The sequence below is a fragment of the Pezoporus flaviventris genome, unplaced genomic scaffold, assembly GCF_033815535.1.
Source record: "Pezoporus flaviventris isolate CSIRO_AGI_PZ_B2104156 unplaced genomic scaffold, CSIRO_AGI_Pfla_v1 ptg000047l, whole genome shotgun sequence".
Lineage (NCBI taxonomy): Eukaryota > Metazoa > Chordata > Aves > Psittaciformes > Psittacidae > Pezoporus > Pezoporus flaviventris.
The window spans coordinates 16,066,586-16,087,098 of record NW_026892595.1 but is presented as its reverse complement, the minus strand read 5'-3'; the positions used below and the strand labels follow the sequence as shown (position 1 = coordinate 16,087,098).

The window sequence follows — 20,513 nt, the reverse complement described above, 5'->3', positions numbered from 1 at the left end:
AATACAGATTATGTTGAGAAGGTCAGTGAGAATTCAACTTCATTAATAAACACTTTATTTTTTATTTTCTATTTTATTATTACATTTGCATTGGTACAAATTTATTCCTATAAATTTTGTAAATAATTAAAAAGGAAGCAGTCTAGTGGAAGATGTCCTGCACATGGCAGGGGGGTTGGAACTATATGATTTTTAAGGTCCCTTCCGACTGAAAGCATTCTATGATGCTATGAACATCTGTTTGGCTAGGTGTTAGATACAGCAACATGCACAGGTTAAAATACAAAAGTAGTGTCTACCTATTTCTCACTTCCAGAAAACAACGGCAAAAAACTTTTAAAAGCTCATGTTCTCTCAGGCCATTCAGTAGAAGTATAGGAAATTAACAGCAACAGTCCTGTTGCTGAAAACATTAGCAGAATTTGTCATCTAATTCCTCTTGAAGAAGGACCAAATACTTCTACTGATGGAACCACATGACTCTTACTAAGGTTATCCTCACCCCAGTGTCAGAGCAATGTACACAGCAAGGCTGCTACTGGATCATTTCGAAAGGGACAGCTTGAATGCCACTCAAATACCAAAGAAGGGCATTCCAATAGCAGACATTTCTTTGCTACAGAATAGTAAAACCTTACATGCCTCTTCAAAATACACTAACAGCAAGCAGAAGAGTTAGAACAGGCAACCTTCATCACTAGCAGAATGGAATAAAGAGAGGTCTTGTTTATTTACAAGAGTACGCTGTCATCAGAAGATTTCACACGAAATCAACAATACATTCCAATTACAGGGCCTGTTGTGCATTTAGACAGTTGTGTTATGAAAGCCAAGCATAAGTCTGTATTGTACACACCCAAAATACCAAATAATGGCACTTTAAAAACTGTGCATATATGTAATGCAAATAATGCGTATTATGAATAGTTCTTTACAATAATTAGTGACACATACAAGTACACACACTGTACTTGTGTACAGGAACAAGCAAAAAGAAAATGAATGTATTGTGTATTGTACATGCACATGCAGAGCAAGCACATATGAGAGTACTGAAGGGCAATGTTAATGTATTAGCCCTTTGTACGTGCAGTTCTGTATATATTACTATTATTATTAAACTAGATGTGTTGGGAGAGGGGGGCATCATTCCATCCCAACACACCCAGTCAGTTGCCAGCACCTATAATAAATGCTCAGAGCAAAGCAGGTATTCCAGCCGCTCCAGCCAATAAGCCAGCTTCATATGGAGCTCGGCTCAGATGCCTCTATACAAAGGCCTGTAGCATGGGGAACAAACAAGAGGAATTAGAGATGTGTGTACGTCTGCAGGGGTATGATGTAATAGGCATCACAGAAACGTGGTGGGCTCAAGTACAAATGTCTTTTCCATGTGTAAACTGGACAGACACTATCCTAGTACAATCACAAAAGATTAAACCTGAGACAGTTCTTGGACACTGATAAGCAACTAAGTACATTAAAATGCTCCTTTTAGGCTTGTCCTAACTAGCACTCCTCCAAACAGCTGATTGGCAAATCCTGACAGAAAGTTCCTGGAACTGTTTCTCAAAGGCTATTTGCATGCAATCACCCTCTTTAGAAGGCTAAGGAAGGCCTCAAGCATATATATATATATATATATATATATATATATATATATATACAGGCTGCCCCATGCCAGCTGGCCTCAGTGAGCAGCAACATCCCTATGTACACTTAGTGCACTAGTAGGGATACAGCCTTTGACACTAGCTCCCACTCCCCATACACACAGAGGAAGGTGTAAAGTTGGTGGAAAATACCACGGAGCTATGTTTAATTCTCTTTCTCTTTGCATCCTTCCATGGGAACATACTTTTTTGGTTTTCTCAATCACTTTTCCATTCCATTGCAGGCTTTGAAACAGGACCCTAGATAATGTGTTGTAACTGTCTTGTGGCATGACGCAGACAACTCCATAAATAGTCTCTTAAGTAGAGATGTCATATGCATTCAAATAAAAAAAATAGTTAAGACTCTATTTTTGATTAAAAATTTCAAAACTAAAGGTTATTTAAATCTATAATGAAAGTATGCAAAACCATACAGCCATTACCTTTTTCATACCCCACACTGATACAGGGTTTTACTGATTCCTCTATCTCTGTTCCCCATCCAGCTGGTTTGGAAGGCTGGCCTTTCCCAGACTGATCCAGTAACCCAAGCACATGGCGACCAATTGTCTCCTCCATTGCCACAGTTGTCTTCACAACTTCTAAAAGTATCTTCATGAGTTTTTCATTAGCCTTCTGAAAAACATGCCTGCAGGACAAAGACTAATCAGTCCTTTGATTTTCCTCTGCTTTCAAAGTGTTTTTTAATCCCTTATACACCCTTGCAACAAGGAAAGATTTGCAGTTTAAATGATTTCTTTAAGACTAAAACCACATCATATACATAAATATTAAAGCACATTTGTGTTAGAATTCAATTCTTTTTACAAAATACGTAAAAAGTCAAACTGTTTATCAATAGTTCTACTTTACCTTGCTTTTTTAACTAGTTATTCTTTTAAAACAGAGGTCTGTTTGCCTGGGATTCATTATAAATTTACTGTTTTCTCGAAGTGACAGTTAAAAAGATTGTTCCACTACACAGATCAAAATGTTACAGAACAGTCAAAAAGTATTATCAAATACAACAATCATATTCATATAAGCTTATTTACAACGATCATAGTCATATAAGCTTATTTCATGTATGTACATACAACGTGTATGCACATACATATGTATAAATTATATAAATGATTGTACACAAGTGTAATATGAAAGACACAGTAAAACAGACTAACATTTGTCTCATCTTCTATGCCATTACATTGTTGGGCTTTATAAAAAGCCCAACATTGCTTAATCTAAAGTATGTAAGCTTAGAAATATGGTTATTTAGAATGAAAAATTACATCAGCAGTCAGGATAAAGCTTATAAATATTATCAATTTAACAAGAAGAACATGATTATCAAAATAAAAAAAAAAAAATAAATGTTTTCTTAACAGTTCTAAGCACCTTTCTTTAGAAAGAAGAGCTGAAGATGTTTCATCAGGCTTTCTTCCTCCATCTTCATGCTCAAAGATCTGCTCTCTCACGTCGTTTGGGTTTTCATTTTCATTCTGAGTAAGTTTTTGCAGAGGGAGAGAAGACAAAAAGAACAGAAATCCTGTCATGCCAAAGTCAACATATTCTTCTTGTATGCAGTAGAATACAAAACTGAAAACCTAAATTAGTTGTGTTTTGTGAATAAAACTTCTGCACCAAATTGCAGATCAAGAAATACTCTCCCAGTGTGGAAAAATTAACTAAACCAAATAAAAACAAAACAGGAAATCAAAGGCAGGGCCTATTAGAACTTTGTTATGCTGAATAAACAGTCCTTGGATTTTCTGTTGGTGTTGCTATAGCAATATGAAAATGTGACTTTACCTAGGCAAACAGCTTCAGTAACAAACCCCACCTTCAAGCTGTTAAACTACTTTCTGCTTACCTGAAGTGAAAAAAATAGAAAATATGCCTATCAGTACCACCTTTTGATTCTTAAAACTGTTCTGTTTAAGCAATACCCAACATCTTTTAGGAAAATATGTTACACAAAAAGATTAACAGCAAAAAGAAACCCTACCGGTTTGACATGCCACAGCTGCCAAGAAAGTCAAAGTCCATATTTACCTCTGTTTGTGTGCTGTTGTTTTGAAGCTCACAAGCCAGCTTCTCTCTTCCGGAAGCAGAATGTTGTTTTAATGATTCCAGTTCTTCTAAAAGCATTCTCTCTCTCTCTGCAACCAGGCTGTCATTCTCCATTGAGACATGCTACAAAAGAAGTGTTAGAGAGGCACACACGATATTTTAAGCTTCTGAGTATTAGTGAGTGCTGTCACTTCTAATTTTTTACATATTTTGCACAATGCAACACACCTCTTTATACGGTTACAAAGACATTGAAAGCTTTATATAATGAAATAAAGCTAATAAATACTCTTGGCATCTTACATCTTCAAGATTTTAACAGCGTTTTTATGTGCTTTATAAAACACAGAGGTCACAACAAAAACTGGAAGGAATTTCTGGTTATTAGATGTTTTGCACAAGAAAAATCAGATGAAAATTATTTTTATAATAACCCTAGACACACTCTCTTTTACAAGACCTAGAAGTGTTCATGGCTTAAACACAGCATACACATTCCCCTGCAGTTTTTATGGATAAACATCCTTGGCATTAAAAACTGGAATAAAGCCAGCAGCATAAGTTCTACTTAATGCTTTTAACTAGTTTCAGGAATTTGCAACCCCTGATGAAAGATGAAATTGCAAATTGACAAAGAGATAAAATGAGAAAGGTTGCATATACTGAAAGATTTATCAGGTAGACACCTACTGAGCATTTAGGAGAATCATACACCTGACACTGCTGGAAAAGACACTGAGGATACAAGTAACTAGCTCTCTAGATTACCCATCTCACTGAGCCGAAACAAACAGAACAGGACCAGGTTTGGATAAGGTCTGAAGGAACATAAAGGTCTGTTTTAGAATTCACTGATTACTGTTTTTACATGCACTTCTGTAATGTTACATTGCTGAATGTAAATCAGAGCAAGACACATTCTTCATTCATGTTTACTTTGCTTCTTGACGGAAGAAATCCTTGAAGGCAAGGCTATAAAGAACATTTTTGAAGACTTAATAATTAAGGTAAATTATTGAGTTTCATTACAATACCTGCCATAGGCTTTGAACTGGTGCAGAGTGACCGCAAGTTAAGTTTAAAGGCAAAGAAACAGCGGTGTTTCCCACCAAATCTCAGATCTTTTTTTATTCCAACAGTCTAACAACTTCATCTCCCATGCAAAAAAAAAAAAAAAACCACCAGAAAAATGGGGTAAGCCACCAATACTGTTCAAGTTCAGACTTAAAGTGGGGATGAGGAAAAAATGAAGAATTATACACTATTTATAGTATCTCTAGCCATGGCTGGTGGCTTCATTTATGTAAACAGATGTTAGCCTGTATCCTGTGCAAGGCCATGTATCTGTGCAAGGTGGCATGGTTTACAATGCAGCACCTACACTCGCTCCCTCGCTCTTCTGGCTGCTATGCAACACTGCAGGTTTTCTCCAGGTTTACAGAATTCAAAACTGATCCATCACTGACTGAACTTTGAAAATGAGAAATATGCCCTTTACATATATGCATATGTGTTTGCATATATACACACACAAATAGATAATGTGTGTGCACACACATGGGTATGTATACACGCATACAGCAAATACGCGTGTGCCTCTATTTCAAGGGATACAAGTATAAATAAATATAAATCTGCCTGCTGTCCCTTTGTTACTCAATGAGTTAACATGAGTTAAACTCCATATTACCTCAGCTAATTGCACTTTAAGACTCTCAAGCTCTGCTAAGAGTTGCTCTTGATTTTCTTTTTGACGTTCCATTTGCTGCATGTGTCCTTGCCTCAGTAATTCCGTTGCCTGTTGATGTTCCTGATATTGCCGTACCAGTTCTTGTCTCATGTCTTCCAAACGTTCCTCATATAACAACAGCTGACTTGATGTTTCTGTGTCTGATGCTGTCATCTCACCATAGCGCTGAAATATTGGAATTATTTTAGCATTTTATGTCCAATAACAGTCTCTAGTAAGTATTTAAATAAATTTTAGAAAATAACTTTCAGAAATTGAAGTAGCCATCATGAAAGCATTATCTTGGTGCCTGCTTCCTGGAAGGTCCAAGCTTAGAATTATTCTCAATTTAAAAGACAAGTTTTCAGAAGTAACTGTGAACAGTGTTACTTTAACTCATGCTTTTTAGTTGGTGGGAATCTCATCAGAAAATAGAGTGGCAGACACATATGTGTGTGAGTATGTGTATAATAACAGAAGTTTGAGACAGCAGTATAATTCAAAACAGGAATATTACATTTTGTCACTGTCAAGATAATACAAAATCAGAATGTTTAACTGCTATACAATTTGAAAGTGTAATTTTTGCTTCAAAAAAGCTGAGGATGAAAACATGGAGTCAAAATTTATGACTGCTTTTTACCGTATTTATTCAACCTTACCCCCACCCCACGTTTGTGAAATGTTATCTGTATATTTTAGATAATACTTTTATAATTTCTGTGTTCATCTGATATCCTTTATCACAAGGGACTCAAACTCTTTAAGCACTATTTGTAATATGTTCCTTGTATAAACACTAGAATATAGCCTAGCTTATGAAAAGCCTTAATACAATTTATGGCTTGCAATACAGTTGTATCCATGAAATGGAATAATCTATTTTCATGTAGCCAGTGTCATATTCCTTTCCTCACAGCATAACATAATATTATGGTAGTCAGGCAGAACACAAGGAAAGAACGGTAGATAATTCAGGTTTAAAGCTGCCACCCCTTTGAAAGGAAAATACTTAAATGAAATTTTCATCTTCATTTCTTTCTCTGCCATATTCGTTTTTCCCATTGAAATGAAGCGTAAATGCATTGGAAAGATTATTCAGATACGGTGTTACACACTGCCAATTATTTTCTTAAGAACACTTACTGGTGTTACTTCTGCTGTAAGACCTTTGACATGAGACAGAAGTTCTTCAGAAATCACTGATTCATGTGTGGTCTGTCCTAGTACACAACTAGGCTTGCTATTAGGATGAAGCTGTTCTCCAAGCGAGCTGATCTCACCAGACTCTTCACTGAGTTCCTTGCAAAGTGACTTCAATTCTTCATTCTTATTCTCTTTTCCTATTGCTTTTCTGAAAGGGCTGTCAACCTCTTCTTCACTATATTGCTTTTTGATTTCAAAATGCATTCCCTGTTGATATACAGTTTGTGTTTCTGCTTCTTCCTTCTGCCTAGCAACTCCTGACAATTCAGTTTGTTTGGCAAGTTCTACACTCATTGACACAATTACCTGAATAAATAAGAAAAGACTGTATTAGTTTATGCTTCACAGAAACTCATTACTATCAATAACATAAGTACTAGAAGTTCTGGACTATGATTTACTTTTCTCCCAGAAAAAAACAAAGGTAAAAGAACAGAGACACATTGCCAATCTCATCAACAGTCACATCTCAAAATATAGAAATGCTGCATTTATATTAGTTTAATAAACTATGATGCCATTTTCAGTTAAAATACATTATTCAGCACAGAATTATATAGTTCTTTTTGAAAAAAAGATTCTATCAGGTGGCTTGTAAAAGTCCTGGCATACTGACGTAAGTGCAGCTGTGCTAAGTCTTCTCTATCTAACCAAACATCCTTTGTAAACGTTTCACTGACTTAAAATTTTGGGCTGTATCAAGACAGCAGAACCATATGCTTGACACTCAGAACAGGAATTTTCCTTGACCAGAAAGGCATTAAATAGATTCAATTGTAGTCACAACAGGCTGGTTGTGACTGATAAGTGTCTCCTTCTAATACAAATAAAGCCCTTTTCCAATCATGTGAGCCATTCTTTTCTAGATTTAGAATACAGCCATTTATAGCGTAAGTTACAAAAAGTGTAAAAAATTAGAATAATAAATATAGAAGTGTTACACTTGAAAATAGGTAATCCTTCCTTTCAAGAAAATGTGAGTTTGTCTTTTGAACTTAAATGGCTCTTAGGAAAACAACAGCCAATCACGTACTTCGTTTCCCATAAAGAAGGGTTTTCTTGGCAGCGGATGAGAGAAATGGAACTTTCAATTCAGAAATGTGGATTACTTAAATTAATGTGATTACCCAGTGCTGGCTATAACTTTCTTAACTCTGACTGCAAACTTTTTTAAGAAGCACTCCTTAATTTTTTTCCAATGTTTAATTTATGTTAATTTGATTTTTATTTATGCCATGAAATAATGAAAGCAGCGAAATTTTTTCACTCTGCAAAGAATTTAAAACTATTTTGGAAGTAAAAAAAGTAAGTAAATCCACAAACATTTTAATATATTCTACCTATAAAAATCTTAATTTTACTTCATGTTTTAGAGAAAGTCATCCGAGCCAAATAAAAACTATGCATTATCATAGACTGGTTGTTAGCATATGGTATTGCAATTGTCTGAATTGTCAGAAATAGCAAATAAAAATTATTGTATCTTACAAATGTAAAGTACCAAAATAAAAATAGTACCTTTGCTATTTCCTCTTCTAATCTTTCTTGGTACTGTTTTTCTAGCAACTGAACAGCATCCAGATCATTCTGCATTTCAATTTCACTAGGAATCTGTAAAAAAAAAAACAAACAAAACAACAAAACAAACAACAAAAATGTAATTTTTGTAACAAAAAAGAACTGGGTAAAAGTCTTATTTCTGCTTTAAACTGAACTTCAAATTTTGAGTCTGTAGCAACTCTTCTTACAGCACTATTTTTACTGTCAAATGCAGAGAAAACAGGTGAGAAAGCACAGGGTCACATTATAAAACAGCATCGCTATTTTTCAAAACGCAGAATTTTTGAGCCAGTTTTCAAGCAGTACTAGGGGAGGAATGTATTTGGTCTCTTCCATTTACATTTGGGTTTCAAGATCTTTGGGATTACTTTTTCAATATTTCTCCTGAACCGTGCAGTCTACACTTCAAAAGTACTAAGGTTTCACTTAAATCGCTCTTCTTTCTTAATTAGTGTTTAAAGGAAAGTCATGATCTTTTAAAGACTCCTGAAGAAATCCCAGAAATTGAACACTAATTTTCTTCCACTTCTGTAAGAAGCAGCCCAAACCAAATGTCTTTTTTTAATCTTACAAATAAGATTAAAAAAAAAAAGGAAAACCCAGGACCAATAAGTTTTATTGCACATAATTCCCAGAAATATTTCTCAGCAAAGATTTTAATCTTTATCCTCTAACATGGACTAACAGTAGTCTAAGGAGCACTAAGATGATAATTATATGATACCTCCAGTGCTTCATCTGTTCTTTGCTGCTGAAGATTTTCAGTGCACTTCACTTTCCTGAAGACTTCTTTTAGTTTTATTTCTGGATTTGTGAATACACTAAAAATGCAGGAGAAACAAACAACTTAATTCAAAGCTACCTGAGAATATTTTGTGTTCAATAACTACACATCGTAAAATGAAGACAAAAGCACCTCTTTGAGTCATAAGGATACGTGAGAAACCAGAATGGATATGTGTATGAAGCCATAAAAACATCTAGAAAGTGGTTATATTTATTTTGGTTCTTTTAGATTGATGTTTATCAACAGATTCACTGCTTTCTTTCATTCCTGTGTTATATAGTGCGGCATACATATGAAAACAGAAAGAAATCTGACTCATTTTATATTTAGATAACAAAATGCTGAAATATATTCAGAGACTCTTCTCCAGCAAACTGCTCTATATATTCAGAATGTTATAAATCAGTAAAAACCAAAATAATACCACACATCACCAAAATACACTGCCAAAAGCATAAGAAGCAGTATCAAACTACCTAAAAAAATATAACTCCTCTAGAATTTGTGATCTGCTACTACAAAGAAACAAATACCTTGCTAGAAGACAGGGTACAAATGGGATTAAGTTAGAAGATAAGCTTATTGTTTGTGAGACAACCTAACTACACTAGGGGTTTTACAGAGAGCATGAAGCTTTTGTTTTGCTCAAATCTGGGAGCTGGTTTTAGATAATTCTGAAATGGAGTCCAGAGCAGTAATTTTATAACACTTGAAATGTTTTAAACTGTGAAAAGCAGCCAATTATTTTTAGCATTCATGTTTAATTTGATGAATGTAGAGCAGTAACTGTTCACGGAGCCTTCTCTTCTCCAGGCTGAGAGCGGCCTCACAGTCACAGGCCGTGGTCGTCGTGGGGGATTTTAACTTCCCTGATGTTTGCTGGAAGGACCACTCAGCAACCCAGCCACAGTCCAGGAGGTTCCTCCAGTGTATGGATGATAACTTCCTCCTGCAAATGGTGGATGAGCCGACCAGGAGAGGAGCGCTGCTGGATCTCATCCTCACTAACAAGGAGGATCTGGTCGAAGCAGTAAGGGTTGAGGGCTGCCTTGGTTGCAGCGACCACGAGATGGTGGAGTTCAGGATCTTGTGTGGCAGGACTAGTAGAATACCAAGTAGAATTGCAACCCTGGACTTTAGCAGGGCAAACTTTGGCCTTTTCAAGCAATTGCTAGGGGAAATCCCATGGGCAAGGCTGCTTGAAGGTAAAGGGGCCCAAGATAGTTGGTTGACATTCAAGGACTGCTTTTTCCGTGCTCAAGATCGGAGCATCCCGACACGTAGGAAGTCAAGGAAGAGGGCCAAGAGACCTGCGTGGCTAAACAGGGAATTGCTGGGTATGCTCAAGTGGAAGAGGAGAGTTTACAGGTCATGGAAGGAGGGGCTGGCCACTTGGGAGGAATATAAGGCTGCTGCTAGAGGATGTAGGAAGGCAGCTAGGAGGACTAAGGCATCCTTAGAATTAAACCTGGCAAGAAGGGTCAAGGACAGCAAAAAGAGCTTTTTTAAATACATGGCAGACAAAACTAACACCAGAGGCAATGTAGGCCCACTGATGAACAGGATGGGTGCCCTGGTGACAGAAGATAAAGAGATGGCAGAGTTACTGAATGCCTTCTTTGTCTCTGTCTACTCTGCTGCGGGCAGTCCTGAAGAGCCCTGTACCCCTGAGACCTTAGATGAAGTCAGGTCGACGGAGCGGTTTGCCTTAGTCGATGAGGAATGGGTTAGAGACCAGTTGAGCAATCTGGACATCCATAAATCCATGGGTCCAGATGGGATGCACCCGCGGGTGCTGAGGGAACTGGCGGAAGTCATTGCTAGACCACTCTCCATCATCTTTACCAAGTCTTGGGAAACGGGAGAGGTGCCTGAGGACTGGAGGAAAGCAAATGTCACTCCAGTCTTCAAAAAGGGCAAGAAGGAGGACCCGGGTAACTACAGACCGGTCAGCCTCACCTCCATCCCTGGGAAAGTGATGGAACACCTTATCCTTGGTACCATCTTAAGGCATATCAAGGATAAGAAGGTTATGAGGGGCAGTCAACATGGCTTCACCAGGGGGAAATCATGTTTGACCAATCTCTTAGCCTTTTATGAGGAAATAACACGGTGGATGGATGATGGCAGAGCGGTGGATGTGGTCTACCTTGACCTCAGCAAAGCATTTGACACAGTCTCCCACAGCATCCTCGCGGCTAAAATGAGGAAGTGTGGACTGGATGATCAGGTAGTGAGGTGGACTGCGAACTGGCTGAAGGAGAGAAGCCAGAGAGTTGTAGTCTATGGGGCTGAGTCTAGTTGGAGGCCTGTAACTAGTGGAGTGCCTCAAGGGTCAGTACTGGGACCAGTATTATTTAATATATTCATCAATGATTTAGATGAGGGAATTGAGTGTACTATCAGCAAGTTTGCTGATGACACTAAGCTGGGAGGAGTGGCTGATACGCCAGAAGGCTGTGCTGCCATCCAGCGAGACCTGGATAGGCTGGAGAGTTGGGCAGGGAGTAACTTGATGAAATATAACAAGGGAAAGTGTAGAGTCCTGCATCTGGGCAGGAACAACCCCAGGTTCCAGTATAGGTTGGGGAATGACCTGTTAGAGAGCAGTGTAGGGGAGAGGGACCTGGGGGTACTAGTGGACAACAGGATGACCATGAGCCAACACTGTGCCCTTGTGGCTAAGAAGGCCAATGGCATCCTGGGGTGTATTAGAAGGGCGGTGGTTAGTAGGTCGAGAGAGGTCCTCCTTCCCCTCTACTCTGCCCTGGTGAGACCCCATCTGGAGTATTGTGTCCAGTTCTGGGCCCCTCAGTTCAAGAAGGACAGGGAGCTGCTGGAGAGAGTCCAGCGCAGGGCAACAAAGATGATTAAGGGAGTGGAACATCTCCCTTATGAGGAAAGACTGAGGGAGCTGGGTCTCTATAGTTTGGAGAAGAGGAGACTGAGGGGTGACCTTATCAGTGTCTATAAATATATAAAGGGGGAGTGTCACGAGGATGGAGCCAGGCTCTACTCAGTGGCAAACAATGATAGGACAAGGGGTAATGGGTACAAACTGGAACACAAGAGGTTCCACTTAAACTTGAGAAGAAACTTCTTCTCAGTGAGGGTGACGGAACACTGGAACAGGCTGCCCAGGGAGGTTGTGGAGTCTCCTTCCCTGGAGACATTCAAAACCCGCCTGGACGCATTCCTGTGTAACATTATCTAGGTGTTCCTGCTCCGGCAGGGGGATTGGACTAGATGATCTTTCGAGGTCCCTTCCAATCTCTAACATACTGTGATACTGTGATACTGTGATACTGTGAAGACCTCATAGCAGCCTTCCAGAGTCTGAAGGGAGCCTATAGGGATGCTGGAGAGGGACTCTTTGTTAGGGATTGTAGTGATAGGATAAGGGATAACAGGTTAAAATTTAAACAGGGGAAGTTTAGATTGGATATAAGGAGGAAGTTCTTTCCTGTGAGGGTGGTGAGGCACTGGAAAGGGTTGCCCAAGAAAGTTGTGAATGCTTCATCCCTGGCGGTGTTCAAGTTCAGGGTGGAAAGAGCCTTGGGTAACATGGTTTAGTGTGAGGCATCCCTGCCCATGGCAGGGGGGTTGGCACTAGATGATCTTAGGGTCTTTTCCAACCCTAACTCTTCTATGATTCTAAAACATCCCAAAAAAAATCCCCAGGCTTGGCCTGAAGCTATACTCCTACTTAAGATTAAAAGATGCAGCAACAAATGAGGCATGGAGAAGCAGTATGTATGATCATTCAGCAGGTTACTCACTACACCATTAAAAGACACTCCTCTTCAAGCTTATGAGACAGGTGTCCATACTACACTATTAGAAACCAAGGTATGTACTGGTCTAGGAACATTCCTGTAAAACTCCAGTTTAATTTTAATGTTTAAAACCTGAACTTAAGAGAATGCAACTCTTCGTGGGAATTTTCTTCTAAGTACCAATAATTGCTATAAATGCTTATTAAACATACGGAAAATGAATTTTGAGTATTTTATGTGAACAACTACCATGGATTAAATCAGTACACTAACAACCCATTTTAAAGTAATTTAGAAATCATATATGAGTATTTACAACTTGTCCTGGCCAACACACATACAGAAGCACAGTTTCACAAAATGCATTTTGAAAATGTTAATAGTTTGGGGTTTTTTTAAAGAATTAAGAAATAATGAGGGATCAGAAGGAGGCTCCACAGTTGTCAGGACCCTCCAAGACACTCAGACTTCTTTCAGGTTTGAACTGCCACCATAGTCAGGGCCAGGAGAAGGCTGATGAGTGCGTGAAAGCCAGAAAGTTTAAAGAGGGCCTCAACTCTGCCTCAGACTTTATCGCTACGTATCATTCCAGAAAATAATTGATTTCATGCAACTATGTCTACACAAGGTATCTCTAGATGTAAAGCACATTGCCTGGAGTTTTGAAGGTTAAAAGTGCCCTGTTAAGTTGGAAGTTTTGAAACTACGGCTAAAAAGCTCATGTATATGAAATGATGTTTATACATTCTTCTGATTACCAAATCTTGCTCTATTAACTATAAAAATGTAGTAAATTCTAAATGCTACACTACTGCATTGTTTATGTCATTTCTTCATAACACTTAACTCTTGGAGGATCAAAACAATGTAGCGACTAATACCTCGTATGGTCAGAGGATACCCCAGCACTATGAAGCTTATCTTGCAGAGGGACAATCTCTGTAGTGTATCTCTCTTCACTTTCTTTCAGCTGCTGTTGGAAATAGGACTGGAGGTGTTCCAGTTCTTGAGTATGCTGTTCTTCAAGTTGTGTTTTATGGTTTCCTATCTCCCTAAAACAGTATTCTTGAATTGTAGGATCTGTATGAAGGTAATTTGAAGGGGGGAAATAAATGAGATTAACTTTCTCCAAAGTTAACAGCAGTGATAGACTGAATTATTATTGTGGTTAATATTTCCTTCTATTATCATATCAATTACTTTTCCACAAGAAAAATTATAACTTAATCTTCCATTTTTCATGGGTAACAGAAATTTAACTGTGGAAAACCTAAAAAGACTAAACCAAAACCATTTCACAGATTTAATCCTGAAATATTTTAGAGATTTAAGAAAATCATGTATTTCAAGCTGTAGTAAGCTATAGATTGGTTAAAATTTAAAGTAATTGTCTCTCTGAATATACATAGATTAAAACAAGCATATGCATCTTTTTACCCGTTAGATCCTGCCAAGTGGTCTGCAGACATTCCTTTCCTGTTTCCCGATGACTAGGTTTCTCTTCTTTCCTCCTTTCTGGAGGAGACAGCCATGGTTCTTTGACCTAAAAAATAACAAAGCAAATATAAATGACAACATTTTGTCTAGCAATGATGCAAAAATATTGACTGCAATTATAAATGTATAAGAATTGGTGGCCAATGCATAAGAGATTGTAAGCAGTGTAACTATGTGTTTCATTTTACAGCCTGAATGACCAAGTATACTTTTACAGGCAGTTGATCAGCCTGTATAGAACATGCACTGTAAATCTCAAACTCCTCTCTCTGGATATAAATGCTAAGTCACAATTCCTCTGACCCTAAAAGCACTAGTCTTCCTCTCCTCCTTGCAGTGGAAGTAACCAATACCCTCTTAAGGCCCAAAATGCAGCTTTCACATACTCTTTTTTTTTTCCCCTGTACATGTATATCCATCAATACACATGACCTGCAAGCATCTCTAGCTAGAATTGGTCAGTGTACTCTATTTAACACATGGAAGTACCTAACCTCAAATTTACTAATAAAATTTGTCTTTAGGAATCCCAAAGCCCCAAGATCAGTGTAGAATCTCAAAGCAAGCAAGACAACCATGGTGGAGGAGGATAAGGTTAGGGAACAAACTGGACATGAACTATGTGGTGGTTGCTGATGGGATACAGCAAGGAGTGACGAAGGAGCTAGTCTATGTTCCTGCGAGGCCATTCTCAATTATCCTTGAAGAGTCAAGGTGACTGAGGGATTTCTGAGGACTAGATAAAAGCAGTCCTACCTTCAAGAAGAGAAAGAAGGAAGATTTGAGGAACTACAGGCAAGTCAACCTCATTTTGATCTCTGGGAAGGTGATGGATCAAATAATCCTGGAAATCATTTCCCAGAATACAAAGCTGAGAAGTTTCTCCATTTGGGAGCAGTGAGTATGGATTTATGACAGAAAAAATCATACCTGACCAACCTTTTGACACCAGCTCCCACTACATGTTCATAGCAAACTGATGGGGATGGTGACTGAAAACTAGCTGAATGGCTCAGCTCAAATGGTTGTCATCAGTGGCACAGGGTCCAGCTTTAAGCCAATAACTAGTGGTGTACCTAATGGGTCAATAGCAAAGCCAATACTGTTTAACCTTTTCATTAATGTCCTGGACAATGAGACAACAGTGCACCCTCAGAAGATTTGCAGACTATACAAAACTGGGATAACACCAGATGGTTGTGCTGCTGTTTCAAGAGACCTTAAGAGGCCACAGAAACGGGCTGAGAGGAGCCTTATGACGTTCAACAAAGGCAAATGACAGCTCCTGCAACCTAGAGAGGAATAGCCCTGTGCATCAGTACATGCAGAGAATGGACTGGCTGAAAGGAAAAGGACCCTGAGGGCCTTGGTGAGCGCCAAGTTGAACAGGAACCATCAATGTGCTATTAGGACAAAAGTCCAATAACTTCCTGGGCTGCATTAGGAAGACCATTTCCCATGAGGCTGACGGAGGTGATCCTTCCTCTCTACTGGTGAGACACATGTGGAGTGCTGGGTCAAGTGCAGTACTCCCAGTAGAAGAGAGAAACAAATATACTGGCATGAGTCCAGTCGAGGGTCACAAAGAAGATGGGAGGCTTGGAGCACGCGTCTTAGAGCGATAGGCTAAGAGAGCTGGGAATGTGTAACCTGAGGAAGACAAGGCTGCCCACTGGGTCTGTGGAGTCCTCATCCTTGGAGACACTAAAAATTCGGCTGGACATAGTCCTGGGCAATCTCCTCTAGCTGCTTTGTGCCAGTGGCTGGATTACATGAACTCCAGAGGTGCCTTCTAAGCTCAGCCATTGTCACAATTCTGTGACCTGGGCAGCTTTCTCCATTTTACCAAACCATTGCCTGATTTTGCCACTCAACCAGGATACATAAAGGCTATTTCAAACACATTCTTATGTTCATCCAGAGGGAATTCGTGCAACAGAAACCTCAAAAAAGTATAAAAAGTTTACCTGTTTACAGCCCTTCATCAGCTTTGTTTGAAGTGCTTTCAGCCTACTGTATTCTTCCGTTATCTTGTGTAGAAGTTCATCCATACGTTCTTGTACCACTAAATTACACAGATAACCAGGGACTTAAAAAAAAAGGGAAAAAGAAAAATCAGTCATTTTGCCATAGATTTTTTTACAGTGAATTGTTCATAAGTTCTCCACTAAAGAATTATTTCATAAACATTACATATTACTGTAAAAAGTGAGGCTCCTTCCAAATTTTGGATGCATTTGTATATTGTGCTGATATGTATGATTTTTTGGGTAGGGCTGCTAGCTTCTTCTACAAACAATGGGGGGGGGGGGGGGGGGGGGAACTACAGACCTACCAATTTTTTTCACTAATTTCCACTGTAATAAAAACAGTACAAGCAAATACTCATAAGAAATAAAAGTGGTTCAGAATATTGATACTGAGGAAGTCTCTAAAGCAGGAATTTAGGCTCGCTAGTTAGCACCTGAACAACTAATGGCAGAACTGCTAGACTGAATTACTTTAAATAGGTATTTTTAACCAGCATGATAGTACAATACCACTACCTTCGGCTTGACCTCTGTGTACTGGTAATTCTACACTTGGTTGTTCTTTCACAGTAGGAGGTCTATGGAAAATATCCTGCTCCCTCCTGCCAACTTCTATAGCAGCTGAAGAATGTTCATTCTGATTGTCACACAAAACCTATACAACAAATGAAACAAAGAAACACAGTGAAGAATTTTTAATTAATTTATCAATCACAATTCAAAAAGAAAACAGGAGAAATTGTGGGAAGAAAGTAGTTTTTGTGAATATTATTTTCTGTGGAAATAATGGCATAGATGTTCTGTTGAGTTATAAGAACCTAGACAATGTGTAAAACTCCTGATAAAAGAAACAAGTATGGAAAGACTTTTCAGCAAAAACATATACACATATTTTGGAATTGTTATTTAATTTGGAACTGCCAAGTATTAAAATCTGTCAGTGAAAGGCCTCCTTGATTAATGCTGAAGGCAAATTTACATTGTAAATGTCTCATCCTCATACAGTGCAATTTTATTTAGAAGGATTTCCTATAGCAGAAATTCGTATCTTTGTAGAGACTACAAATCTTCTTGCTCTTAAGTATTGAACAAGTAGGATAAAAGGGGATGGCAAAAGAAAACTCAAGTATGTCATAAACAGACTACCTCATTTTGTTGGTGCTATGGGCCAGCAGAATAGCTGCCATACTTACAATGAGTAGACAAACAGAAGATTTATCTGTATGATTTCTGAAGATAAATGATACTTCAAAAGAAACATCCTACTTAGAGCACACAGTGGGATTCTTTATGTAAACATTTGGGTCTCAATAGACAGCAAATTCAACTTCAGAAGTAAAATCATAATTTCTCCAAAAGCTCAACATGGAATCATGATTGGCAGAGTTTTTAACAGCTGTGAAACAACTAATGCCAAAGACTCTCATTCAGCTGCTTCTTTCTGTGAGCTATCACGGAGTCTTGCATAATCTCTCCAATGCTGGCTCTCAAGTAAAGAAGTCCTGCTACCCAGTTTTCAGAAAGGTGTTGAAAAAGGTCCAGCAAAGCAGGAAAGAACCCCTACACCACCAAAACCAACCATTTTAAGTATTTAAGATTGGAAAAACATGGCTTATAATGAATGATGGAAGCAGATTAATTTATCCAGAAGTAAGTTTAATAAGTAACTTGATTCTTGGTCAAAAAGTACCTGTAAGGGCCATTGATTACTAGTATTCTACAATAGACAGGGAAAACAGTATTACTGCTAGCTGATATTGGAATACAGACTAAAAATAAGCTTCAATTCTTGACAATAACACTGATTTACTGAAAAAATATAGAGAGCAATTTTGTTAGATTCTCAGGCACTTTTAAGTCTGTAAAAGATATTCTGCTGCAAAGAAAAAAAATACTATCTTATTGCAAACATGAGGGTGATGCCCTGTGTATCAATATGTGTGTGACATCAGACTACTGTTAAATCAAAAACATACAGCCGAAGACATATAGAAAGGAAAAAAACCCCAACTTCTGAAGTTGTAAATGTAAGACAAATGTTAGATAGAAGATTAAGTATAAAACAGCAGAATTGTCTGGACAAGGACATAAAACAGTTTAGGAAAAAAATAACAAAAGCCTTGCAATGTTATTTTGGAAGATCAGGTTTATCAGTGTCTACTTTGAGGCCAATGCAAAGAGAAAAGCTGCAATGAAAACCTGTTAAAAAAAATGTAGGAAAATAGGATGACTCACTGTACACACAATTTTTCGTTTTCAAAATTTCCATGCTAAAAAAGGCTTTTTGTTAAGTCTTACCTGAGCAAGCCTAGAACATTCCTCAGTCACAGCTTCATTTAGCTTTTCTATAAGTCTTTGTGTAGATTTGACTTCATCATCTATGAATACAAATTAGTCATATTATTTTTAAACACTAGATGAACAACAACTTTTCAAAGGCCTTATTTCCTGCCTCGGTGAGGTTGCTTCTTCAGCTCTTAGAAAGGCATAGTGTTTTGTTCCCATTCTTTCTGTTCCATCACATCTATTAAATTATTATGGTAGAACTGCATGTTCAAGAGAAGTAAGCGAAAAGAAGTGGCTTTGTGCATTCGTGACTTCTACAAAGGTTGAACTTTATCGAAACATACTAGCAGACAAAAAACTTATGACAAAAAAAAAAAAAAAATCACACAAGGGCAAATCATGAGATCACAGAAAAAGTAGGGATAGAAAGCCATCACGACAACATAAAAGCTCACAGATGCAAAACAGTTTCAAGAGGTAGTAGAATCTTACTTAATGTAGGATAGAAGTCAATGCAGGAATTCAAAGAATAGAGAACTGAGAGAACAGAGCCCCAAAACATTTTGCTGATGCATTTGCTTATTATTTCAGTAAGGAATACAACCTTAAAGGTGAATCTATTATATAGTTCTTTATGATTAATTCGCCTAATACAAAATGGCAAAACATGAGTAGTAATGCTTCCTATTTCCGGATATAGGAAATACTCCCTGAGTAACACACTACTTATAATGGGTAAACAATTTGGTACAAAACCACTTTAGCATAAAAACAATTTACTGGACAGCTACATGCACATGTGCCTCTTTAAAGACACTGTTTTCCATATCAAAGGCCCCATTCCCATAATTTTGGTCAAGTCACCTGCTTGTTGAATTTTCAAGGTTTGGAGCTCCAGCTGATGCATTTTTTTCAGATCATTCATCTCTTGTAGATGACTCTGTACAAGCTCCTCTTTAAGACTGCAAAGTGCAGTCTCTTTTTCTGCTTTCAAGTGCTCACGAACCTGGTCCACATGAGCTGAATAAACCAGAGACAGGCAAATGCGCTGTGCTTCCATCTGCAGCTGTAAATCAGTCTTTAAATAAAAAGACATATATGCAGTTTTGAAAAATCAAATTGTAACATAACAGTATGAAACCTCAACTTAAAATAAAAAAGAAACTAAAAATCAAGAAAACTCGATACGCTTCAATTCCTATTTTGCAGCAATAAAAATCCAACAAATTTTACCCAGATGAAGTGAGAGAAGTATCACTACGAACAGCATAGATTAAGAAAGTTCACTCCAAACACAGGAAAAAAAAAAGGACGACTGTTAGCAGACCTTAAAACCATTCATTCCTAACATTCTAGTATGAACTTTGGGGGATGTTATTCCGAAGCTAAGCATGTTTAGGATATGCCAATAATAAGCTATTTAGAGTTCAAGTTTGAAAAGGTTTTTAGACACCTCTGGACCATGATGACTTTTTAGTTCTAAGGCAGGAAATTGCAAGACTGTTATCACAGCCTCATAAAAGAGCAAACAAACAAACAAACCCACCCGACCCCCCACACCCCCCCCCCCCCCCCCTCCAAAATTATACAGCTGTAACTCTTTTCTATAACCTCACAACTTTTTCCAGTGTGGCCTTGCTTACTTTATTTCTTAGGAAATGAATGAACTACAACACAACATAAAATTAGACAGTGGTGGTATCAGTTCACAGTTGGGTGGATTTTTAGAACATGGGGGGAAAAAAAAAAAAAGTAGAAGACAGGTTAACATCTATTTCTACAGAAACCTTAGTTGCATACCTCTTGCACCATGCTATTCAACTTCATCACTGTATATAAATTTAAAGCCAGATTTAGGATTCCAGCACTAATTAAATACTGGTAATGCAATACTTAGCTATTTTTACTGACAAA

General features: G+C 38.0%; 1 protein-coding gene across 15 annotated transcripts in view; it reads right to left on the bottom strand.

The window, feature by feature from the left end:
• The window catches only part of AKAP9 (A-kinase anchoring protein 9), a 429,434-nt gene that overhangs the window by 44,287 nt on the left and 364,634 nt on the right, over nucleotides 1-20,513 (bottom strand). For 14 of the 15 annotated variants that reach the window (XM_061468443.1, XM_061468440.1, XM_061468444.1 and 11 more), the window contains 13 exons: nucleotides 19,464-19,677; nucleotides 18,612-18,691; nucleotides 16,830-16,968; nucleotides 16,251-16,372; nucleotides 14,224-14,329; nucleotides 13,668-13,866; nucleotides 8,948-9,044; nucleotides 8,182-8,274; nucleotides 6,604-6,969; nucleotides 5,419-5,643; nucleotides 3,711-3,851; nucleotides 3,054-3,157; nucleotides 2,099-2,304 (listed from right to left, as the gene is read on the bottom strand). In XM_061468443.1, coding sequence (XP_061324427.1) covers nucleotides 2,099-2,304; nucleotides 3,054-3,157; nucleotides 3,711-3,851; nucleotides 5,419-5,643; nucleotides 6,604-6,969; nucleotides 8,182-8,274; nucleotides 8,948-9,044; nucleotides 13,668-13,866; nucleotides 14,224-14,329; nucleotides 16,251-16,372; nucleotides 16,830-16,968; nucleotides 18,612-18,691; nucleotides 19,464-19,677 — 2,092 coding nt within the window. The remainder of the gene's footprint in view (nucleotides 1-2,098; nucleotides 2,305-3,053; nucleotides 3,158-3,710; nucleotides 3,852-5,418; nucleotides 5,644-6,603; nucleotides 6,970-8,181; nucleotides 8,275-8,947; nucleotides 9,045-13,667; nucleotides 13,867-14,223; nucleotides 14,330-16,250; nucleotides 16,373-16,829; nucleotides 16,969-18,611; nucleotides 18,692-19,463; nucleotides 19,678-20,513) is intronic. The other variant, XM_061468453.1, reaches the window with a different exon arrangement.